This window comes from Pithys albifrons, chromosome 3, assembly GCF_047495875.1.
Source record: "Pithys albifrons albifrons isolate INPA30051 chromosome 3, PitAlb_v1, whole genome shotgun sequence".
Taxonomy (NCBI): Eukaryota; Metazoa; Chordata; class Aves; order Passeriformes; family Thamnophilidae; genus Pithys; species Pithys albifrons.
The window spans coordinates 33,161,557-33,187,871 of record NC_092460.1 but is presented as its reverse complement, the minus strand read 5'-3'; the positions used below and the strand labels follow the sequence as shown (position 1 = coordinate 33,187,871).

The window sequence follows — 26,315 nt, the reverse complement described above, 5'->3', positions numbered from 1 at the left end:
TTATCATTCTTTATGTCTGAGAATTAAACAATGATCCTTGTGGGTCCCTTCCAACTCAGAATAGTCTGTGATTCTCTTATGCTTTCTTTTTTAAATTTTCTTTTTTGTCATTGATTGCAGTTCCTGAAACCTTGCTTTGATTCCTCTCTTCTGGCTTCTTTTGAAGTCATCTAGCTTCTCCTAAATTGGAGTAGACCAAACTGGAAGCTGTTTTGTAACAGAGAACTCTTTCCATTGTGCACATCTTAACAAATATAGTAATGAAAAGGAGAAAATGTTCCTGGAAAATTTGTTTCTTGATGAATGTGGTTGAATTCATTTATGTTCCATGTAGGTGGGACATCACTGTCCTTCTCCTTGGTATTTCCTGATGATGTGAAATTAAGAATATGATTTTGAGAGATGGCGTTTGTATAAATGCAGATATAGCACTAGTGTGTTTTTTTTTCTTATGGAATATGGGACATTTTGCATTAAAATGAACTGCAGAGTGTGCTGCATGGGCAGTGGTGCCCCCTCTGAGCACTGACATTGCACAAAGCTGTAACGTGGAGGTGCAACCAGGAATCCATGCAGCCTCCTTGTGCTGTCACAAGCACCTGGATCCCTTATCCAAGCCCCGCAGAGGTCATGAAAATGGCCAGAGGCAGAAATTACTGTGGAAGCAAGGGCTCCCTTTATGGCAGGACTGATTTTTCTCAGTGCAATAGAAGGGAATGGCAACCTGTAATAAATACAACAGTTTCTGCAGTGGCTCGTGGTAACTGCAGCCACAGTTCACTTGCCCAGCTCCTGCCTCTCACTAGTGTAGGAAAGAGGCCTCTGAATTGTTAAGATAAAAAAAGTAATCAGATAAGCAACTTGTTGTTGGACTCAAGGGTTTCCTGACTGATACGGACTGTCTGGAGGATGAACACAGAACTGGAGTGCTGCAGAGAGCTTAATGCAGAAAATGGGGAGAAAAGTGATGTAGCTCTTCACAGGTGTAAGAAATGCATCAAAGGAACCCATGTCTCCCTGGTACCGAGGAGAAGTCAGGAATGTGGAACAACTCCTCTCTGAGCCACTGCCTGCCTTTGTCTAATGCTGGGGCCTCACCCTCTGTGGGGGTGACTGCAGAGCTTAAAGCAGCCAGGGGTTGCTTGAACCCCTTCTTTAGGGTCAGTGTTTGTTCAGCACATGCTCCTGGTGGGGCAGGAAGAGACAGGAGCTGCCCTCAAGCGTGCCGCTTGTATTTCAGTGCCTTCATGCTCCCTCTCCATGCCACACATTCCCAGAGTGCTACGGAAAAACAAGGAAACCAGGCTGTGCAGATGGAGATGTCCTGATTTGATGGTTGAACTTCAAAAATTTGGAGGTCAAATTTGCCTGTGGTAGAGCTCAAAATTGGTTTTGGATTTTCTTTTTGTTTAGAAAGCACCAGCAAAACTCCAAAACACAACAATGTAAACAACTAAAAGTCCTTCTCTGAAAAAAAAAATCCAAATTCTGCTTGTCTCTGAGAATGCTGGTTTAATTTTTGCCTTTTAATCATTACAAATATTGTTCGTATCTTTGTTTTAAAAAGTTGGACAAACCTGAAGTAAAAAGTGTTTTGAAACCAGTTTTAGTGTAATTTCTTTGTATTGAACAGATTTCTCCTGCCTGTAATTTTTGAAGCAGTACATAGGCTTGGATACTCTTTGAATGTGTCTTTGTGTTTATCTACTGCACTTTCCTTCTCCTCAATCTTTACTATGGAGCATTTAGGACTGCTCACTGTGTGGATGTCTCTCTCCATTTCTATTTTTGGAGTCTTGGCTCTCTGCTTTCCAAAGTAAATTTGCTCAGTTGCTTTATCTTTATCGCATTATCACCCTGCCCACCAGAACAAGAGTGTGAGCAGAACTGAGACACGCATATTTAAATAGCCACTTACATTTTTTCTCTCTGTGTTTTCTTGATAAATTCTGCATGCTGAAGGTACCTCATAGTATAATATTAAAAATGCTAGTTTTGCTTACCATGTAATGTGTATGATACCACAGAGTGGTAGCAGTCTGAAGCCTGATACTGGTAGACAAGGCAGACCAGAGTGCAAACCAGAACTTTGAAAGAGTCTGGATAAAAAAATTGTAGAGATAATAACAGCCTCTTCCACAGCCTTTCAGCCTGTTAGAAATGCCAAGTGTAGTCCTTTGGTTTTGCTTAGCAGATACATAGATACCATCTTTGCAAAAGGTTTTATTTCTAGATTTCCCCACAATCTGGTACAAAAATGTTCTATTGTGTTTATAGGTCTGGAAACGTTTGGAGCTTGGACTCATGTTTATACAGCACTTTTACATTTTCTGAAGCCTGTCAATCCTGAATGTCATCTATAATCTTGACTGTCTTTCTGTGCACAGGTGCAACCTTCCTCCTCTATCCAGTGAATACAGCAAAGATGTTGGATCAAAAACCCAGCTGGTGACTGCAAATCCAAGTATAATCCAGAAAAGGTAGACAGCATATTGTTCTTTTTCTGGATGGGGGTAAACAAAAAGAAAAATGCTTCATCTGTGTTATAGATGATGGTGCCATCAAAGTTGTGTTCCTAATGATGATCTGATCCTGAAAGCGGATTTGAAAAAGGTGGAATAGGCAATGGCTTGGTGCTAGGTGAAATAATTAAAGACTAAACCCCTGATCCTTTCACTACAAGCAGGGAAGCTGGGGGATTTTGGCTTTCTTTTTTTTAACAGAGTTATTTAGTTTTTCAGACTCCCCTTAGTGCTTCCAGCTCCCTCCCTTTTCCATGTCCTGGGCATGTGTCTGAGGTGCTTTGGTTGCTCCCAAGCCAGGCACGTCCTGATGGGTGTCCCAAACTACTGTGCTGCTCAGGCCAGCTGGCTGCTGCATCCCACAGTTAATGAACGTGCTGATGTGGGTTTCTCCTTGCTTTAGCACTGATAACCTCTGGGTCCTCACTCTCTTGGTATTCTTTGTTTGATCATGACTTACAGAGTACAAAAGGTTAGGATGGAACTCCTTGACAGGTTGTGATCATATAAAAATTCTTCTTAGGAAACTGGAACAAATTTCTGTTGTTTATTAGAGTTGGTTGAAATTTTCTAAATGTCAGTAGCTGATGAGAAGGGAAAAAAAAAAGAAAGTCAGTGCCATCTCTCTGATTTTGCCTTCCTGAATTTTAATTGCTATGTTCTTTGTTTATCTCCTGGAACAAGATAAACTGTTCTCAGGCAGGATAAGATCTGGTAGTAACCTGCCATGTTGACTGAAAAACACAAGAGAAAAGGCATAAACAAAGGGGATGAACAGGAAATGATTAGGCATAAGGAAATGTATAATATGAGTACTGGGAGGTGAAGGATGGTGAAAGGAAGCAAAGCAGAGAAATAAAATACGTCACAGAAAAAGTCGGGTGTTTTAGAAAGAAGAAAGGCACTGTCTTGGAAATGGTTGTTTGATGGTATTTAAATGTAGTATTTTTCTTGTCTCTCAGAAATTGAAGGGTTCTCTAGTTTTTTCTGTGTAAAAATGACAGTCTTTGACAAAGTAGAAAAGAGAGGGTGAGCAAGAGGGAAATAGAGTAGTAATCATCTTCAAGAGCTGATTCCAGGCAGAGAGCGCCTGAACAGGGAAAGGTGCAGAAGTGCTTGTGGGGTGAGATCAAAGCAAACCAAGCAAAATTGTCAGGGGATGGCATCAGGTGCCAGGCAAGAAGACTGGCAGTGCATGTGAAGACAGGAACCTGAAAACCCTGTGGAATATAGAGGGCTGTTGAGGTTTATTTATGAAGTGGGTTGAAGTTGCCGGCACATCTTGTCAAGGAAAGAAGATCAGTTTGGCCGTGGCATTTTGGAGTGAAGAAGAACAGTAGGAAACATAAAGCTTGCAAAAGATTTTACAGTTTTCAAGGCAGGGGATTATTGAACTCAGAGATATCTCTCTTGCCATCCCCTCCTTTATTGAGGCCTGGAGTAGAAAGTTCACTGTACTTTGTGTTTTTGACCAGAATAGGAGAAGTGTTTTAGTGATGCTACAAGGAGACTGTGGAACTACACTAGAGAGACCATAGTGTTATCAAGCAAGAGGGAAAGGAAGGAGTGAGCAGATGGTTGAGAAGCAGATGGGGAGAGCGAGGTGCTACTTTGTGAGAGGTGGATATCACAAGGAGTGGAGGGGGATGGGAAGTGGGAAAAAGGGAGGAAGGAAATGGGATTGTGATCAATGCAGTTTTCAAAGTGAGTAAACAGTAACTGCAATGCAAGAACCTTGATGAGAAAGTAATGTGGAGTGTATATGCATGTGTATTGATTAGGAGGAGATATGAAACCAGTAACTGAGAATGACACAGGAAACAAATTCATAGCACTGAAAATTGGCAGAAACTTCCTCCGAGACTTGAAGCATTTGAGAGATCTGACGCTTTGCTTCCTCTCCTTGGTCAGGAAGAGATTTTTTTTAAATAATAGTTGACCGATGTTTCTGTGTGCTCTCCAAACTCATTTTTTTACCTCCTATGTGTTAGGTTAGAGTGGAGGGAAAAAAAGGTTAAATCCTGGGAGTTAATATAGAAGGAAAGAGTGCTATTCTGTCATAAATTTCTATGGAAAGAAGTTTTTTAAGGAATTAAGACTGCTTAAAAGCCCAGACTTTCATGAATTTCAAGGACATTCAGATTGGGAACTGATATGTACCTGTTTCTAAACTGTAAGTTAACTAGTGTCACATCATGGTATCCTTCATTATCATTCTACCTCTCTCTTCTTGTCCTTACTTGAAGTTGGTTGATATTGATGAGGCCTGACATCTCAATTATCTCTCAAGTGTGTTAGGGCAGGTTTCATTAATCGGTCCTGCAACACCATTCATGGTTTCTAAAAGATTTATCCTTACCAGATAATTTATGATGAGGCATGTTGCATAGGGCACAGTTTTCATACTAGGGATGTAGAGGCAATTTGGTGTGTGGTTCTAAAACCAGAATGAGTGTCTTCAGCAAATCAAATTGTTAACAGTCATTCTAGCAGAGATACCACCATTTCCCTGTAGACTTAGAGCCTTAGGATGGGAGACTCAAGATTTAATTCTGTGAGGGGAGTGCATTGACTTTGGAGATACCTTCTGACCATTGTCTTTTGCAAAACTTAGAGATCAAGTTCCTACTCTGTTTTCAGCAGGAAATGTGACTGTAAAGGTAGTACAGTTTTCACTTGTGAGATATTTTGCACAGTTCTTATTTGGGTTTGAAAAATGATGGGGAATTTCCTACCTTAACTTCCCATAGTGTAATACAGGAGAACTGACAATAGATCTATTATGGTAGAAATTTTCCCATCTGACTAAGAGGACATGTGATGACTGTCCCAGTTTCTCTTTTTATCTAAAATATTTCACAGGCATCTCCCTTCAATTAATTTTGGAACTAACAGTCCTTCAAGTCTGTGTAAAATTCCTTTTTCAACTTTGTATTAAAAACTTACTTTTCTGTCAAACCCTGGCTTGAGTCGGCAATTGGGATTGAAATGTTGCATAAAGCTATTTCTGGGGCCAATGTGACTTCTCCCTCCTCTTCTAACCCCAAGTACTGTAGTGGAACTGCAAAAAGTTTGGCATCATTGATGTTCCAGTTCATTCCCCTACCATCCTAGGCAGCTTGACCTTATCTGCAGGGAACCATTTTGTAGGCAGAAGGTTATTCTATATTTGTACTGGTTTTTATTTTCTTTCCACGAGTAGCTGCTCTGAGACCCTGCCAGGAAAGAGGCAGTGCAGTAGCGAGACCTGTGATGTGCCTACAGCTGTTCTTAGACTCTGGGAAAAATCAACAAGGTTATGTCACTTACAGTGATTGTTTCTATATTCTAAACACTTGTCTACAGCTGTAAATATGGACCAGGCAGTGGATCACATGTGAACATAAAAATGCTTCTTAGATTGTGATGACTTTTGACCAATGGCATGAGATTTTTAACTAAGAAATACAAAGAGGGATATGGATTATTATGTGTTTCTAAAGTCACTGGATCTGGGCTGTTTAGGTGAAGCAAATTCTATTAATTTCCTTTTGTCTTCAACAACTCTTGCAAATGTCATACAATAATACTCTTTTGTCTAAACTTTAAATCTGCAAACGGATGCTGTTTGCAGCAATATTCCTTTTTAGTCCATCCTATCTGCTTGCTGTCTAACCCATGCACACTTATAGCATCAATAATGTGGATACAATACTCCAAATAGATTGTTTCCCAGCGTTCAGTGAGTTTCAGATCAACTGGTGTTTGTTGGTGAGTCTTTTAGCTATGATTTGTATGAGTTTTTCTAGCCTATATAGAACTAATCCTATTAGAAAATGGCACGATGACAAGCAGCATTCTTTATTCCCCATAATCCAGCAGTGGTATAACTGACAGGAGTCCCTAAGGTATTAACACCCACCTCCCAACACCGTTTTTGAGACGTAATCCCTGAGAGCAGGAGCTTTGTGCCTGCAGAGCTGGGCTCTGAGGCAGAGCTGTGCTGCCCCTGTTTCATGTCCTGTCCTCTCCTCAATAAATCACTTGGATGAGGACCAGCCATTCCTCTGTGTGTGTCCAGGGCTTTGGAGGCTACCCTAACTAGACTCATTGTGACAATTTCCATGAAATACCTGTGCTGTCAGAGACAGGGTGAGGGTGTATGTGGGTCTGTATTTCTGCTACTGCAGCAATTCTGCTAGAGTGTGCCTTGTTGCTTTGAATACAGAAATAAGGGAAGGGTTAGTTGAAGTGATGCCAATCTTCATTCTTTGAAATGTGTATGTTTTTATTTAGGTCCTGTAACATTGCCAGTGGAAATACTCTTACTGAAACTGGGATAACCAGATTTAGGATCAGCCATTAGACTCTGCAGCTCAGTATGAACTTTCGTCACTGAATGTGACCATTTTTCTTTCAGTAAATTAATTCACTTTTTTGATCACTGTGATATTTGACAAGTTTTTTCTGCATCCAGTTTCTTGCACTAGGAATGAGACTAAAGGCTAAAAAATGCAATGATTCTGCCTCTGAGCTTTGAAATGTCAGTTAAATATCGCTGCAATATTTCCTGGATTCAGTTCTGAAGACATCTTTGAATCCAACTGACTTACCCTATTACAAATAAAAAGATGGAACTGAGGCAATAATTTAATTTAATAAAAGCTTCCTTCATCTTTGATTAAACAAATGTACAATATTATGCCTGTTGCTGACACTCATGAAAAAGAGAATTCCTCTTGGCTGTGTCTCCATGTGAAAACTATATATTCTATTCCTATGTAGTTACATTATAATTTGGTAATTGCTAAAGACCAGAAAAATGAAGATAAAAAATTACCCATAAAACATGTTAGTGAAGGAAAACCCTTTGTGCTCATCTTGTCCTTACTTTAGAAGGCAGATGATAAGAAGATCTTTCCCTGTGAAGTCAATCAACCAGATTTTAAATGTTTCACATAGAGTTTCTTTTTTTATTGCTGGTATCTAAACTGGTATCTAAATATGTCTCACATTTTTTCATTGAGAAGTCCAGAGCTATAAGGATAATTATTTTCATTCACATTACAAAACTGCCCTTTTGTGTTCTTCTGCAAGAGCCTGTGAACATCTGTGCCAACAGCAAGGGGCTAAAATTTCTGGGAACCATGTCTTTACAAGCAAGACTATAACAAACCCTTTTGAATATGGAAGTGTCTTGATTTGTTGGTAATCAATTTTTTTCTCTCCTTTGATGCAAAGTTCTTGTAAAAGGTTTAAACTTATTAATAACTGATGCTTTCGTTTCTCTTGGTGATAAACATCTATTTTTGTCCTCATTTGAACAGAAAAGGAAGCGACAGTGTGGGAATGCAGAGGATGTGTAGTTGTAACAAAGCCATGTGTGACTGGGACAGCTTCTTGCTTTGACCCTATTTAAATAAATGGCTCTTACTCTCTTACTCACTTCCTCTCAACTGCAAAACACAACAATGAGCAGGAAAAAAAAGATCTCAGCCTCAAGGAAAAGGAATCTAGAGGTCTCAAAATACATGATTGGCTTTAAACAGAAAGGTTGGATGCTGTTGATGAGATGAGAAACAATGGGATGGAATTTGGGGTTAGGAAAATGGGAAGTGAGGATGATACCTCATCAGCAAAAACAATTGTTATGTGTTAGGGAGAACTTCCCAGAGAACCAATAGAAGTCTCCGTGTTATCATAATTTAAAGGGCAAATTGATATAGGGATGAAATGGGAAATTTTAAGTGTCATAAAATTATGGTTTGATGCTCTCCCTTAAACAAAAATAAATGTTTTATTGATAGTTGTCATAAAGTAGATATAGAAGATACCAAGATTAAAATGATCCATTTGGATTTCTGATTGAAATGTCCTTAAATTTCAGTTCTAATTTGTGTTTATTGTAGCATTGTAGAGGAATAGGATGCATTACCTTACATACACATTTGTATGTGCCCTGTCTTAAACTGAGATTTTGATGATAATCAGAATTATCTCTATTGTGAATGACATTTTAATTGCAAATCTCTGCCTTACCAGAATCACCAGTGCTTGCCCATATGTGGGGATATTCATTAACACATTGTCTCACACATTTTCATTTTCTTGGCAAGCCATTGCAGGAAGACTTGCTTTTCATTCCTCCCTCCTCTCCCACCTCCTGGTGTCTTCTTAAGACCACTGTATGGAAGAGTCTGCCAGCAGTACCAAACAGAAAGGCAACCAGCTGTCTGATTTTCCATTATTAGGGTTGTGAAATGGGAAAGCTATATATGTCCTTGAGCAAACAGTGCTTTTAATTAAGGTGGGGTTTATTTTTTCATCCTTCTATTGCTGCAGTAGGACGTGATATGAGAGCTTCTAAATCCTACTACCAATATGTGAAATAGTGTATTCAAGTACCTTATGTTTAAAATGTGACATTAAGTAATGTCTTTGAAGTCAGTGAAATAACTTATATGTTCTTTGTTGGATCAAGCAATTTAGTGTCTTGTAGGGACAACCCAGATTTTTTGGGTAACATCCCCAAAGATTTTTAAGTGTTCAAATCCGTGTTTAGGTAACTAATCTTTCTTTATAGTCTTTGACTTTAACGTAGATTTTTCTACCACTAGTGTGTCTCTTGGATTTTTTTCAGGTACTGATTGGAAAGAAAACATATGTATATATGCATGTATTTATTTATTTATTTATTTTGTGTAAAATGAAGATACAAAGGCATCCTGCACTCTGAAGACAGCATGAGAATACAGAATAATGAGAATACAGACAACCACTACCTCTCTGCAGTCTATCAGATTCTGACTTTCCCACTTTTTCTTTTGTTCCTGGCTCTAAATAACTCACTGTTCGCAGCATCTGCAGCCATGTGATCCCATAAACTTCAAAGAAAACCTGCAAATTCAGGACACGGTCACAGGAGTGTAGGAATTATCCTTATGGATAACAGCCCAAAAGCTTTAGGTTAAGCATAGATGTCAGAGAGGCAGAGGGCTTAATTAGTATCTTGTTTTCTCATTAAACAGTGAAGGGGATTGCTGAGAATGAGATATCCAGTTGAGAAGGGGCTGGTAGGTTTTATTCCTTTGCTGGTTTGTGCAGACCTGTGTGATCCCAGCACTGTTGGTCTTGGGCAGAGGCTGACAATTTGTGTCATGGGTTTTTCCAGCAGTTTTCAGTCTGGCAGCAAGGTAGGTTGGGAAACCACTATCTAGATTGGGCAGCAAGACCTTGTGCCCTAAAAGCCTCTTCCCTGCTTTTATTTTTGCACCCTGAGCTGAGGAGGTCAAGATCTGGCCAATCATTTTCAGAAAGAATTTGTTATAATGAATGCAAAAGTATTTGAAGTGTTTTTCTGCTGACATTTTGGTTTTCACAGACAGTATATCTGTTTATATAATATATGGAAAGATTTGCTTGTTTGTTACCAAAAGCAATGAAAGTTTTAGGATGTTATTTCACTGTGAATTTCAGTGAGATGGCTGAATCAGTAGGACTTAGGATAGATGCTGAATGAAAGACTAATGAAGAGAGGAATGCTAGTGTGGAGTCCTTTAGGGAAACAGACTCTCTCCTGGTGTAAGTCACTGTAAGACTTCAACCTGACCAAAAACCTGACTTGGGGTTTGGTTTTGTTTTCTTTTTTCATCAGGAATGGTTGGCTCTTGCACTCACATAGCCTTTGACTGGACTTCTTTTCCAAGGCAAAAAGTTTTGGAGAGTGTGGATAAGGCAATCTTTTCTTTCTGGTCTGTTCTGGAGTCTGGGCAGCCTTCTCTGCCCATGTAGCCTGTCCTTTGAGAAGGACATGTAAAGTAAACAAACTTTCGTGGAGAGAAAGGACTTCACAATACAAATCTATGAGATTCAAAGTGAAGACATTTTATTTCACACAGCACAAAGTTTATATAGGGTTAGAGGTACATCTTCTTGGCTAAAAAGTTCTCACCCCAAAACCCTAGAACTTCTGATTGGTTAAAAGCCTACATCTCACAAGTCCAGTGTTTGTATTATCTCATCCCAATGTTTTGAGGTCCATGTCCGGAGATCAGGAAGGCAGTTGAGACGTTCTCATGAAAACATTTGCAAGGAGTGACCGTCGCCTAATGGGCAAACAGCAGGTGTGTGTCCTTGCAAGCTGAAGTATCTGCATGATTCTCACGGAGCTGAAGCAGTTTGGATTGCTCAGAAATTCACTTTTTGCAAGCAATCTCACAACAGACACATAGGCAAGTTGATCAGTTGGAAAGCATCAATCGTAGAAGTAGAGACATGGAAGTTGATGCTTCAAAGCTAAGCCATTAAATATAAGAATCTGTTGACATTTGTTGTTTTTCAAACTATTGTGCCCCCCTCAAAGCTGGATATGCAGTTTAAAAATTTAGATTTGTGAAACGGCTTTTATAAACAACACCTGAGCAATATTCTAATATCATTGAGGAAACTTGTAACTGAGAGACTGTAACAAACTCCAGGGAAGAACATAATGCAGGCTAGAGCAAATCTAGTGGATGACAGTGAAGGAGTCAGTATAGTGAAGATAAACATGTAGTCTTGACAAAAGGTTCAGAACAGAAGTGAGAATGGAGAACACACTGGTTAAGTGATTTTTAGGAAAGCCGAAGGTTAGAGGGATCTGGAGAAATCCTTTTCAGGAGTTTGTAAGTAAATAGAGCGGTAACAGAACCACTAAGGAAGAAGTTTTGGGACTGTCTTTTCACATGTTCTCAGGAAATGGTAAAATAGGAAGAGTAATACCCTAGGGGAGATTTAGCTTAGATATTTGAAATTTTTTTTCATTGAAAGGGTTGTAAAATATTGCAACAGACTGCCCAAGGAAGCGGTGGAGTCACCATCCCTGGAAGTTTTTCAAAAAATGTGTGGATATGGCACTTGAGGACATGGTTTGATAGTGAACATTGTAGTGGTTGATGGCTGAGCTCAATGATCCTGGAGATCTTTTCCAACTTTAATGATTCTATGATTCTACCTTATTAAAGGAGTGGGGGGAAAAATTGAAGGACACAAAGAATCAGTTACTCTGACTTCAGTACATGGAAAGAGAGTGGAAATGGTTAAACACTAAAGGAATTATCAAAATACTCAGTAGGTCTTCCACAGGAGGTAACAAAGAAGTTTAATGCCGTCATGATTGAGGAAAAAGTATCGTAAGGAGTTAAAATTTATTTTCAAAGCCAGGGTATGCAAGGTATGAAAGTCAGTTTTCCAAGTCTGTCTCAGAAAGTTGTGAGCTGCTTCTGATACTGACTGATTTTTGTTCCATAAGAAGTCTGGTAAATAACTTAGTTCTGACAACTCTAGAATGTGTTTTTAAACTCGGAGGCGGGGGAGAGGGAGAAGAAAGTGTCAAGCAGCCCTACCCACAGACTCATTACTGTTCATTAGGGGATCTTTGGAGGAAATGTTCTGATTTTATTGTAGAGATGTCTGTGTTTCGCTTGTATGCAGGCTGACAGAATGAACCATTAGGTAACTGTGTATATGCAAAATGAGTAGAATATATATGGAGGTCAACATTTCAAAATTACATAGTAGGGGGGAAAAAAGAGATTTTTGGTTTTTTTTTTTTTTTACGTTGTTTTTCTCTCCTGAGTTAATTGAATTTTTGAAGAAACATGAAGTCAAAACTGAAGGATTCAGTTAATATATGACCAAATCCTGACTTATTTCCAGAAAACTCTTTGAAGACCTTCCAGGAGGAGCAATGTGAACTGGGTGATACAACAAGTAATTTCCTCTTTAGCTGTCATATCTAGGAAGAGTTTTCCTTCCTTTGTTGCTCCAGGAGCATGTCCCATATCGTCCAAAAAGCAACAGTCATTTTCTTGCAGCTGTGTTAAGTTTAGGGATGCTAAACATAAGGTCTGTAGGGAGAGAGAATGTTCAATAAAATATATCCAAACATTCAAGCACACAGAAGCCCTTCCACAAAACGTAAACAAGAAAAAGTACCAAATTAAACACCAGCAATTCTGAGAACTATTTCTGGTTTTTACAATGAATCAGCTAATTTAAGGCACTGCCTCTCCCTGTAGGTCGTGCCTTGTTTATCTGCCAGGGAGGTAAAGGCATAGGTCTTCTTTCAGTCCTCCTCTGTTCCATCCATACCCTGGAAGAGTAGCATCACTCTCAAGTGTTGGCCTCAGAGCTGCAGAAGTCAGTGAAGCCATGCCTACACTGCAGGAAGAGCTGCTTCCAGAGCACATGGAAGGCAGGGTATTGCCTCCATTCTACTGGCAGCCTGCCTGAGGCTTTTTCCTCAGGTATGTTTTTTGTAATGCAAGGCTGATTTGGGCCAAAGGATGCATTTTGGGGATACCTGAAGCTGGACATACCATAGCAGAAAAATAACCCTGGTTTTGAGGGCAGTCCTGGAGTAGCCAACCACACAGTGAGTTGTGATTGCAGATTGTTCCTCAAATGATTTCCCTGGGCCTCAGGAGAGGAATTCTGTGGTGTAGAGGGACTCAAATATGTGTAGTGTGTGGCCTACATTGGCATCAGTTCATCTGCATCTTCCCCCAGAGAGCTTAGCAGCAGGAATTCCTCTGTAAGAGGGTAAGAGGACCTCAAGAGGTGGATGGTGGTGACAGAGGAGATAGTTTAGTGCTGAAAGAAGTCTTAGTATCTGTGATGCTCCTGCTGTGGTTTGGATTCTCCCAAACATAAATGGAGTAAATACACAGCAGAGGTGTCTGCATTGCAGGATGTGATGTGAGAGGCTGTTGTAATTATTTATAAACATGAAAGACTGTTTTATCAACTTACAGTTTTGTTTTCTGGCTAAACCAGAAATACCACACGAGGAGAAAGTGTCAACTGCTTCTCTGCTTGAGTTCAAAGTGAATGGGATATTCAAAGTGAACAATCTATTTTGGACCAGTAGGGAAGACGACTAGGGGAGAACAAGAAGGTGATTAGGACCAAAGACTGCAGTGGAAGTTGGGAAATGCTCTGAATGTGTGGCATTGGCCATCTGAATGGACAGAGGTTCTCCTCCAGTGCTCCATCTGGCTTCTTGTCCTTTCCCCATTCGGTGGTGACTGAGTTGGGTAAAGTATCCACGTCCTTAAACTGAACCACAAAGACTTCTCCTGAGTTCCATCATCACGTTGGACATACCAAGGGATGGTGTGGCAATTTAAGCTCTACTTTCTGCCAGTTTTGTTATGCCTATAACAGTGCTTTTACTTGTGTTAATTTGGGATCCCTGTCCCACAGGGCTAAATGTTGGCTGTGAACAAAAAACATGGGGCAGGACAGCTCCAAAGAACTTGTGGTGGAAGAGAAGGGCAAAAAATAACAATTCATAGACATGGATGAGTTCAACAAAAGCCATATGGTTTGGCATGACTAGCACCAGCCTCTGCATTGCCTGAGTGCTCTTTTTCATAAAGCCACTTGGCCAGTGCATAGGCTGAATTCAGTTTCTTACCCTTCCATTTGCTGTTCTAATCAACAAAACCTGCTTCTCTTTGGACATAAGGCAGGAAATGGTAAGAGTAGCCTCTTTGATGCCATTTCTAAAGCAAAAAACTTGTATTTACATTAGCAGAAGCCTTACCTTGAATGCTTCAGAGCAAGTTTCACCTAAGTCCACAGATACCATGGTTTCTTGCAATCTGGTCTGTATACAGGGTTCATTTTTTCTTGTTTGAGATTGCACTGAAATAGCAAACACCCAGTGACAATGAGACTTTCCAAAGAAAAGGCTGTGATATCATAGTAAAAAAATTAAAGCTTGAATACCTGGACAGTAATAAAATAAGCTCAGGCTTGCATGAGTTTAAATTTGATGAATTAGGATAGAAGGCTAGATCAGAGTGTGTAGACAGCTTGTAATGTTGACCTGGATTTTTAACAGCTAAGAAAAGATGAAGTTATAAAGTGCAAGTGTGAAAGATCTTCAGTAGAGTAATTTTAGCACACTCCCTTGAGTATGTGAATATACAATTGTAAGATTTGGCATTGCTGGTATTGGCAGCTGTCTGTGCTTTTGAATAACTTGTGTACTTCTCACTGAGGCAGGAAGGATGCTAAAGTCAGACCCTTAAGGTTCTGACTCTTTAAGTCAAACTGCACACTAAAATTAACTGTTCATTTCACATGAGTTTTGAAACAATACTCAAGAGATTTCTCAAGTGTCTTAGAATCCAAATTTTTAGCTACTTTATGAACTTCTGGTACTTGAAATTGTTTTTAACTTCATGTGTGCTAGCCATTTTCATTGGCTTGTCTAGGGGGGTGTGGATTCTAGAATGTTCCCCTGTGACTTCCTGTTTCTTTGCTTTATTCTCTCTGGAAGGGTAGCAAACAATGTGCAAAATGGCAGCCTGGTCTAGTGAAAGATATCCCTGCCTACAGCAGGGGAGTTGCAGCTAGACAGTCTTTAACATCCCTTCCAAGCCAAACCATTTTATGATTCTATGAAAATACATGTATTTTTGCATTTCTAACTAATTTATTCTTTTATGTGGTGGGAGGGTGTTGATTCTTGTATGATAATTATGACTTCTGCTACTATTGGCAGGCCTGACTTACAAACAAGACAGAGTTTTTGCCTGGGTTTGTGCCCAGAGCAATGTTTCTAATTGGTAGCAGTGGTGAGTATGGGTTGTTCTCTGAATACTCTTGGCTCAACTTTTCAGTGCCATGCCTGTTCCATACAGCAGGTTGGCATCATTGAGTAACATTGATACGAAGGACAGTGTGGAATAGAGAGCTGAACCTGTCGGTGTTTCTATGGCAAAAATTCATCCTGTGGTTTAAAAGACTGTGGTTCATTTAAAAATTCAGTCAAGATTTTCTTCCTCATTCTGATCAAACTCTTAAAAGCTTTAGTCTCTGTTCTCATGTACTATCTGGTTATAAAGTACTGAACTGTAAATCAGTAATGCAGACTTATACCAGATGGTTGTATTTACTATCCAGCTAAGAAAGAGACTAATTTAATGTTACCTTTTTCAGCCCCATTTCAGTCAGAGATTGGCTAAACCCTGTGGAGAGATTTTTACATACCCAAGTATAAGCACATAATTTGTAAGATTATGAAGAAACTGAATAGATACAACTTTTCATCGCTCAGGTGAGCTACCCAAGTGGTGGCAATGCAGCAAATACCCAATCAAAACAGCACTAACCATCTCGACAGGACTGAATTGAAACCTTTTTTGCTGCTAAACTTGATGACAATTCACAGAATCACAGAATGTCTGTGTTTGCAAGGGGCCCCTGGAGATCACCTGTTCCAACCCTCTGCTCAAGCAGGGCCACCCAGAGCTGGTGGTCCCACCACCTCTCCAGGCTGCCTGTTCCAGTGTTTGAGCACCCTGACAGAAAATAGGTTTTTCCCTGTGTTTAAACATTTTCCAAGTTTCACGCACCAGATGCCTGGTCACTTGAGGTATCTGTTTTGGAAGTTATGCTTAGATATCCATAGCTGAGAGTCCTATCAGTAGTAGCTAGAGCTTGAGCCGAAGCCCTTTTGATATAACCACATCTTCTGTATAATGAGATTTTAATTTCATTTTTTCCCCTCTATTCCTATCTAGAGTAGCTCCTTGTACTTGCTCTTCAGTTTTGTGTACCAACACATGCTAAGGTGTCATTCTCCTAGTCACTGATACCTTAGGTGATGTACTCTATTTTAAAGATTTCTAAAAAAAATTAAAATCTAGTCTAACACATGTAGAAAGACTCATATCACTTCTTCCACTCAACTCCCAGTTACTATATTAAAGACTGAGCTGTGAAGCAGCTCAGAGTGGCAGTTCTCTGCTTTGTCCTATCTGGAGGTAAATCAAAACCAATGAGAAAGAAAAACTTGCAAAATAGCAAAAACCAAAATGTAATAAGCAGGATAAAAGGAAGAAACACAACTTAATTATCTTTTTATAAAGGTCAGTTCAGTAACTGGAAGATCTAATTGTTATATGACATAAAAGAGGGTGTTTTTTAGATTCATTAGACTAATTAAACACTTTGGCTTGCTCTTGATATAGTCAAATGTTGCTTTTCAGATATTTCTGACCAGTCTGTGTCCTACCTTCCATTGTGCCAGTGTTCTTTGAGGGAAATAACAATCCAAGATTAGTATCCTGATAGCAGACTTTTTAAGCAGTAGTCACAGCAACAAAACAGTAAGAGTTAAGCTTTGTTTTTTAAGAAAACAAATTGCTTACAAAACCAAAGAAAGAAACCCCACAACCAAACACACCAGTTGCAGCACTCAATTTTGTGAGACCTAGGCTTTATAACAGAAGATACAAATTTAGTCAGACGTACATCAGAGGTTGCCAAGTAAAATACAGTGAAGACTTCGCATCAGTGCCACGTTTGTAGGAGGCTCACACGTTATCTGTGGAAGATAAGGATGAATAGCAAGGGGAAAGCATTGCAAATCTGAGTCCTTCTAGACTGAGGTAGAGCTTTTTTGCTGATCAGAATATGAACATCCTGCATGTACAGATCCAGGTTTTTCATGGGTGTAAAGCACAACTGCGTGAGCCAGGAAAGCTCGTTACTCTCTAAATGATTCCTTACAGGAGGTGGACATTTCGTTGTCTGTTCACCTCTTCCCATCAACCCGAAAAGGGTCAAGTAAGCTCAGTTTACTCTGGGGTGGCCCATCTGGGGGTATAGCAGAGATGAGCCAAACAGATATCTTGGGAGTCCTAGCTGTGCTCTGTCCTGAGGTCACGCTCCACGCCCCAACTGCCTGTATGTCACTTGGTCATGCTGATTTTCACCGTGCTCTGGACTAGGCCAGTAGAAGTTACTGTAAGTGCTGAACAGAGTTGGATCACCAAGTGCAAGCTTCTTGGACGTAGAACACCAAACCTGAGTGTTCATGTTGGCATGAGGGTGCCTGGCTACTGCTGGCAAGTAGAACAGGAGGCAGTGCAGAACTGCAGCTCCTTCATGGATTGTCTGTTGCCTCCACTCAACTCCCACCTTGTCCCAGTCAGCCCAGGGAGTGATAGCTGAATCTGTTCTCATCCTTCTGTGTCAGGTAGGAAGGAGCCTTCAGAAAAGCTGCAGAGCGTGGGTGGTACAAAAGCGTGTTTGACAGCCAACTGCAGGGTTTGCAGTTGGCCTTTGGGAAGGGTTTCTGGCTGTTGGTTGGCAACTGTCATGCAGAGCAAGGACCTAAATGGGCTTGTTTGTGCAGCATGACATGAAAGATTTGATCTCCATCCCACATCAGAAGGTGCATTTTTTGTAAATGGAAGAAGTTTAAGTCAATCTGCTAGTTAGAGACTGTTGCGGAGTTATAGTATTTAGCAAGGCAGATGAAATACCATTGTCCTTCATTTTCAGACAGGAAAACAGAAACACAAAGGAGCCCATTACAGACCAACACTGAGTCAGAGTGAAGTCCAGAGCAGCTGGGTCTTTGCCCAGTCCTTAATCATAGGTGTTTGTTGAGGTACCTGATGTGAAGAACACACTTAACATTCTTGGCTGCTCAGGCAATCTCTTTCACAAATATTAAATCTGCATAAAGAGATTAATGGGACCTGCCAGAGAACCTGTTTCTGTCTACAGAGTTGCTAATTGCTGTTCACACACTGTCAGAATATTGCAGGTTTGAGTTCTCATCTCTGATACTTCTTCAGATACAGAGGTGCACATGAAGCAGCAAACTTGTTGTCCAAGGAATTTTCCTCTGGCACAGTCTGCCAGGACCCTGAGCATCCCACTTTCCTACAAAGCAGATGATAGCCATCAGTTTTTCAGGATGTGTCTCCTTCCTGTTAGTTTTCCACAATCACTGAGCAGCCACAGCACAGAAAGACCTTCAACATCCTCCTTTTATTTTTGTTAGTGTTCCTGGATGTTCTTAGGTCAGCTCACTGTCAGAGAACTGATAACCCTTCCTCTCATTTAGCCCTTTGCAACCTTGTCTGGAAAGGGTCTCTGTGAAATGAAGCCTTAAATAACCACCAGTAGCCACTTAAAGCCTTAAATAACCACCAGTCCTGGAAACCCAAGGAAAAACAAAAAATAATTGGTAATGGATGAATGTTATTTACTTCCTTAGAATAAGATGGGTGTGAGATATCAGTAGGGTTTTTTTCCTTTGTGTGCTTACTAATTGCAAAGGAAAATTCTGTCCTATAGAGTGAACCGTGTTTTAAGGGACTGATTCCTTCTTCACATGGAGAGGGGCATTTGTATTCAACAACCTCCAAACTGTGTTTTATTGTCTTCAGGTACCTCTACTGAGGATCTGCTGGCTGTTTTAAGATAACTGAGGTATGACATTTGAAGCCCTGACCCAGAATTTTCAATATGAATTTTGCTTGTTCTGCACTATTCAGGAAGACTTCTCATTCCCCAAAGGACATTTTGTGTTCATAGTGGCAGTGGCATTCCAGTGGTCAGGGTAGGAACTGGGAAGCAGGGTTTGTGTGCTAGCTTTCAGAAATTAGGAAAGATCTTTTCCTTTAGATCACTCAGTTTGAGAAATTGGCTGTAATGTTACTCACTAACAAAGGGGAGGGGTTATTTTTTAGAGTAGTTGTGGAGTTCCTTGGCTAGAACTCAAATAACATCCTGTACTTAAAACTGAAGTGAGACTGCTTTGCCTTTGTAAGCAGGGTGAAGTTCTTAAGTGAGTTGAGCTGGGATATTAGGTAGTCTAATTCCCATTTTCTGTTTTACTCTTCATTCAATTATTTAATCTGGCTTTCTATTTAAAGCAGCTTTGTCTACCTGAGTGTGTGCATGGGGATTGAATCTAGCCTTTAGAAAGCTTCTGTCCAGTCTGTGTCTCCTTCTGGAGGAGATGGGGAATAGCTGGTCAAGCAGCAAACATTCTGACTAGCCAAGTGACTCCTTCAAAGCCTCCTCACAGCCCAACAAAGTGAAAATTCCTGTTATTGCTGAAACCAGAGCAGCATGGGACAGGCTGGCAACTACTACATGGTACAGACAAAGTGGAGAAAGAGCTTGGTGTGGGAGGGGCTGGCAGATACAAAGATCTGAACCCTAAATTGGCTTCTCATCTTTCTTGGGTTGTGTTTTCCTCACTAAACTTGTAGCACCGGATCTGTGTGGTTGGAAGCAAAACTATGTCAGACGTGGCCACAGTCATGTACCTCACTCATGTGGGGGGTAACGTGTGCCCCTAACAGAGCACGTGTGCCCTCTGTACTGCAGACAGGGTAATCGTGAATGTCCTCCAGGGGGCTGCTGGTGAGGACTCCTCTGGGACTTGCTCAGAAGGTTCTTTGCAACTTCCTTTTACACAGTTTGCCAGCAGTTTTGAGCTGTGCAGTGACTGAGCGGTTGCGTGCATGGACTGTGATCATGAAGTGCAAGCTGTTCAGGCAGCTCTGACAGCAGCAGCCTGAAGAAAGAGGACATCCTAGTACGTGATGAACTGACTGCTTTCAGGGTGGTGGCTCACTAATAGAGCCAGGCATATGTTGTCACTGTTTTTCTGTTCATATCCGTTAATTTGCTGATAAAAATTTGTTCAAATGTAGATTTTTCCCCTCCCTTTTTACATTTGCTGACAACAGATAAGCACATTTCTTTTTAAAATTTTGCCGAATCTGTAAATTTGCCCTGAATTCTGGGGGATACTAAGGGGAAGGGGAAAAAAAGGGCAGTTAAATAAAGAATGTTAAGAGCAAACTCTTTATAAATTAGGAAATCTATCTTGCAGCAGCTATGGACTCTGAGTGGAAACAACTTGAATATGGAGTGTTCAGTGCTCATGACAAATTGCTTACAAATTGCACAACACAGGTTATTTCAACAATTAACTAGTTTTCAATGACTTTTTCATGTGTTCATGGACCACTCAGTGGACTTTTAGTAGCCCTCTCAATAATTCTGGTGTTTGTTTATTTGCTCTGCCATATTCACTTAACTGAGTCTGTGAGTTGAAACAGAAATTATCTACGAGTCTCATCCTGATGTTTAAATTCTGTTCTATTCTGTTGCAGTTTGCTTCATGCCATATAAGTCTTGAATCAAAGATCTGGCTGGATTAGCCATGCAGGCACAGCTGGAGTTACAGATAATGGATAACATCCTCAGCTGGTGCATTATAGCTGTATAATTCTAGTGAAGCCAGGGGAGCTACACTAATTCTCACCATCTGAACCGCTACAGTTCCTGCAATTCCTCTCTTTCTTTCAGCTGCCAAAGCTTATGTTTGGGCCTTTGTGCTTCTCCAACAGAACTTAATGATATCCCTTGTGCTGGAATAGGGCAGAGTGCCCTATAAACAATAGGCTTTGTTGTGAGTCTCTGAGTGTTAATGCTGGGAGCTGCCTTTGCCTTTCCTCAGAATTGAGGTGTATGCAGCACTTCTGGAGGACCAGATTTAGGTCACTTGTGGGGGACTTTGAATTTTTACTATACTCTTGGTTCACTGCACTAAGGCTTGTTATTTAAATTAGCAATCCATAAGACTATTTCATATTGTAACCCTTAATTAGTCAGAGACAGATTCACATTCCCTTTACCATTTAAATTACTTACACTTAGATATCTGCTTTCCAGATGTCCAGAATGAAACATAAACAAATACAAATTATTACTGAAATCTGTAACATAAACAAGCCTGTAGTTCTTAAAGACACAGGCCAATAATTTCTGAATGTTTTTCAAAAGGTGTTTTTTCCTAGTCCTTGGGAAAACTTTCAGTACAAAAAACAACACTTGAGTATTACTTGTGGTTCTGGCCAAATGTGTTAAAAGGAGGAGGATTGAAGTAATATGGACAAATGAAGGACTGCTTTGATGAAACGTAATAACCTTGTACTTCCATGTAACAAAATACAGAACATGCTGTTGTAAGTGCAGTTGTTCACTTGGGACAGCTGTGGAGCTTCAGATCCAGCTGTGCTGCACATCATCTCACCTAACCGTGGGTATCACAAAGTCCAGGGTTTCCTCCAGGCTTCTGCAGTGAGTGGAAAGAGAGAAGCACCTTGTGAAAGAGCAGTGCCCTCTGAAAAGGTTTATTTCTCTGAATTGGAGACGGGGTAGTTAAAATGACCTGTTTAGGTTGCAACGTGTCTTTAGTTTTCCTCCAAAAACAGTCCTCTGCAATCTCTTGAAGAGAAGCTGCCTTAACTGGTGAGCAACATTTGTAGCTGCTGGGTCAAACTTCAGAAAGCATCTTTGCTATCTAGATTTGCATCTAAACATTTGGGATGGAAGACTCCACCGAAAATGTTGCCTCATTCCCATCAGTTAAGGTCAGCAAGCAGAAAAACTGAATCAAACCCTTAGTAGCACTTTATTCTCATAGTAGCATTGTATCTCCCAAATCAGTCAATCTGGATTTGCAATTATGTAATTGAAAGCAGAATTTGGAGGTTTTTGTAGGAAACCTAAACTTATTAGGAACCAGAAGCTCCCAATTGTTAGCTGAAATTGTAATTTCATGTTGTTTTAATAAATTATGAACTATGGAATGACTAAGACAGCTCTTCTGGCAGTGATTAATATTGCTAGAAGACTGTATTTTGTGGTTCCTATACCTTTAAATTCATTTGATTTCATTAGAAAGTGTAATTGTATGTTTTTATTGTGTATAGCAGGGAAGGCTGTCTAATATTTTACAATGTGACATTATGATGACTACCCATAAAACAGCAGTCTGCTTTTGGCCACAGAACACTAACCTTCCTTTCTCCAGGTGTCAGCCAGCCTGCAATACGTGTGGCAGCAGCAGTGCAGTGTAAGAAAGGACTCTCATGCCATTTCTAATTTACTGTAACACAGGTATAGGCTTCCATAAAAGCTTTAAATCATAGAGTACTTTCTTCTAATAGGTTAGAAGATACAGGTAGAGAGGAGATAGACTAGTAGTAAAGTCGTGTTCATTTTTAGGTATGTCTTTGCAGCCCTACAGAAAGAGGAGTTCCTCTTATTTTGGGCTGATATTTCTGAGTGTTGTGCATGCAGCAGTTACAATGTTGCACTGATAAAACCAAGGAGCAGCCCCAGGACTCTGGTGACAACGTAATGGTGTTGCCTCTTATGGTTTATGTGTTTCTCCTGCAACTAGTTAATTACCAATGTATTTGTCACCTTCAAACCCAGTCTCTGATATAGATACAGGTGCCATCTGTTCTGCACCTCGCTCCAGACCAGTCTCTCTGCATTTTTTGCACAGTGTTGCTGATTGATTTTGGTTTTGCCACAGGGACACTTGGAGCAGTTTGAGTATAAGGAAAATCTCCTTTACCTTTCCTTGGATGTAAATGTCCAGCATGGGTGCAGTTTCAGAGCTTCACTGTTAGTAAGAACAGTTAAATTGGTCAAAATGTGAGGGAAAAAATAGAAATCTTTTAGCTGATCTCCTAGAATTGAAAGTGGCACCTGGGAATTAGACCAAGCGCATGTGTGGAGCCCTAGAACTGGTGGCTGAGCTGGACAAACAGCTCACACGTGGCAGCAGTGCCTCCTGCTTCATCCTGCTCTAGGAGAAGTGAAACATGAATTAATATCCTCTCTGTAGGAGATTGGGAGATCCTAATCTCCACCAGCTGGTTATTCAGTTCTACTGTGAACTAAGAAAATAATTTTTTCCTGTTTATTCACCATTTGAATGAATTAAAATTAAGGTGTTGAGTAAAGTATTTTATCTTTAACTCTTGATTTTTAAAAATTGCTGATTAAAAGATAAGGGGCTAATTTATGGATGATGAATTATTTCCTTAGATAAAGGCATCTTTACACCAGTTGATTAAATTCCACAGAGTGATTCAGGTAAGCTTTGAGTTTCTGGCCCCTTTGCATAGACTTAGAGGGTTGACACAAGGCCCTTATGCCTTAAGTATGTATTAGCCAGTACTGGAGGTAGATTTAAGTGCTATCTGTGCCCCATTCCTGGCTGCTTGCTGCTGATTTGAGGTGGAATTCGTGGAGTTCCATGGCTGCACCACCGAGAGTGGCTTTAGCAAAGTTGCAGAGCTTTGCATTGAAACAGCCTTCTCAAGTTTAATTTTCCTGACATTCCTTGGAAGTAGTAACCCCTAGCAGAAGGCAAGAACAAACAGTTGGGAGAACAGGTCATTACATTTTAAATCATCACAATGAATGTGAGTCAAAGCCTGAAGCAATTCTGCAAATCCATCCAACTGTTCCTGTTTAGCTGTGGACTGTGAATTGTGACCCCTTTTAAATAGGTGTCCTTTTTTTCTTGTCCTTGCTGTAAGACATCAAACCTGCAGTGTTGCTCCTGTGTGGCTGACAGTCATTCACATCTGTCTCCTAATGTCGAAACTTAACCCACATATTCTGAAAAGAATCACCCCTGAAGTGCATTTAAAAGTGAGAAATAAGCAGTGATTTGTGATGGTTATACACTGCTTAGAAAAAAACCTCAGAGGTGTGGGGAATTTTATAGTTGTTCAGAGTGTGATAGAAGGACAGATGGAGGAAGCCATGCAGGGATATCTGGAGGGAACATTACAGTCCATAGTTCTGAATGCTCCACAGAGAGGATCTCTGTTTTTCAGTAAGTGGCATCAGTCTGTTCGCCTCAGCACTGCAAAAGCTTAGATGCTCTTGCTAAGAGTTCCCTGCTGTAGAATGAGAGGGAGAGCTTACAGTAAAGCTTTATTTAAATCAGGAAAAGGGGGAAGTTGATCCCTGAATTACACAAGAGCCATGCTAGCTAAAAATGGATCGGAAACAGCTGTTTCCAGTATTAAGGGTTTTCTCCCCAGATAACCAAAAATGTTCTCTCATTCACAAAAATGAAAATACTTTTTTTTTTTCTTGCCCTGGTAAGCTGAGACACACACATGATTCAGTGCTTCAGGACTGAAAGAGAAGTCAAGGTCCTTAATTATTTCCTTCTGTTACAAGCAGCCCTTTCTTCCCCCGGCCCTAGGCCAGAGGAATAAGTCCGGCACATTTAGCAGAATCACAGAGAAAGGGAGAGTATGTCTGCCTGGCTTCTGGCATAGATCTACCCCCAGAAAAGAAATATTTTAAGCAATGGTTCAATGATGATGGTGAAAGTGGTAAAACTGCTTGGCCTTTACATGCTCTTCTGCACTCACTTTTCCTTTATCTCAGTACAAATTAAATGAAAGAAGTTCTATAAATATGTGCTCAAGAGATCTGAGAGTGAAAGCTGTGGTTTGAAATCCCAAAGATGATTAAAGCTTATTTCCTCACTGATCTTTGACTCAGTTACAGCATTAGATTTTGGTTCCTGTTGGGCATTCCTTCCTGGGAAGCAAAGGCAGAAATACCCTTGGGTCCACAGGGAATAAGGCAGTTCCTTGTTGTTCTCTGAGGCCTTGTTTCCAGGCAGCCAGTGCCATCAGTGGATGCAAACATTGTCTATGTTGCTCTGTATTATTTCTGTGGTAAAAAACACCTGTGTGTTACTGTACTGTGGAGGATGTTAAAAGACAAATACAGAATTGGAAGAGGAAACCCTGGTAAATGGGCTTGTGGTGACATATGAGAGTTCATGTGATGCTCTTGGGAAGAGGGGAAAGGCAGATACTGAAATGAAAGAGGGAGAGACATGGAAAAATAGGTAGTTACTTGCTACAAAACAAGTTATCAGGAAGCATTACGAGATTTTATGTAAAAGTCAATTGACAGGGGTCCTTGGAAGAGGTTTGTGGGGCAGAGAGCATGTTACTGACCTGCCTCAGATTAATTCTTACTTTGCTAGTGTTCCTATAAGCAAAATAATGCTTTTGCTGTCATGGTTGCAACTTCCATTTCCAACTGAATGAAATGTGAGAAATGAAATCACAGTATTTAGTTATGTATTTATAAATCTAAGTCCTGCAGAATGAGGTATCTGAGGTAATGGAGAGGTTGGGTTTTTTTCCCCAGAGCTCTCCTCTGCAGTGGTTCAAAAATTGTCATCCCAGAATTTTAAGCCTCCACAAGCCCATCATCTGTTTGAACGTGGATGCAGGTATGTCAACACTGCATGATATGAGCCTCCTAGTTAACCTGAAAGGTTTGAAATGGGAAACGGGAGCAGCCCTTGCAGATTCTCTGCCGTCTGATCATCAAAACCTGAAGTCTCTAATGAACCACCAAAAATCAGTCTGTCCTCATCAGCCTAGTTACAAAAGAGTTTGCAAAGATGTCTCTTTATCAACCTAGGGATGGAGGATGTCCTCAGCCTGCCTGGCCTTTGATGAGGAGAAGCCCTCAAAGTCAGTCATGATGAAGCCATTGAGAGGTTTTGTGATATGGAGAAATAGTAGCTGGATCAAAGGGGTGATTAGTTGTTACTGTGCTATTACAGCCATGTTCAGAAAAACTCTGCAGTGCTGACTAGGCTGAAGATTTTCTCTAGTTTTTGGGTTGCTTGGTTTCCCTCCAGCGTGAGGGATACAGGTCAGGCAGACACTCCCTGCACTTGCAGCTGTGGCTGCTCTCACAGATGTGGCAAAGGGACTTCCAGGATGGATCCTCAGGAGCTGCTTCAATGCAGGTATTTGGTCCTTGCTCAACTCTTCTGTTAGCCGGAACCACCTGGCTCCAAGGAGCAGCAGCTCTCCTTGGGTGACAGAATGAGTTTAAAGTGGCAGGTGATTCCCATTCACAGTACATCAGAAACAGACTGATTTTTTTCTTCCTTGTTTCTGCCCTTTAAATTAGTGTTTAAAAATAATGCAATAAGCCTGTGAGCTCTGTTTCTCCTTTGGTTTGCCATTCCAGTTAATTGCCTTGTCCTTGTTTTGCTTCCTTGGGAGGATTTTGTTCCCTGTGTGCATTTGTTTTGGCTTCTCTTTCTTTTGACTGTATGGGCCCCTCCTCCTTCCTCATCTGTCT

At 40.5% G+C, this 26,315-nt stretch overlaps 1 protein-coding gene across 1 annotated transcript in view; it reads left to right on the top strand.

The window, feature by feature from the left end:
- ST8SIA1 (ST8 alpha-N-acetyl-neuraminide alpha-2,8-sialyltransferase 1) overlaps positions 1 to 26,315 on the top strand; it is a 118,563-nt gene that overhangs the window by 68,307 nt on the left and 23,941 nt on the right. The window contains exon 4 of the mRNA XM_071551278.1: positions 2,388 to 2,480. Coding sequence (XP_071407379.1) covers positions 2,388 to 2,480 — 93 coding nt within the window. The remainder of the gene's footprint in view (positions 1 to 2,387; positions 2,481 to 26,315) is intronic.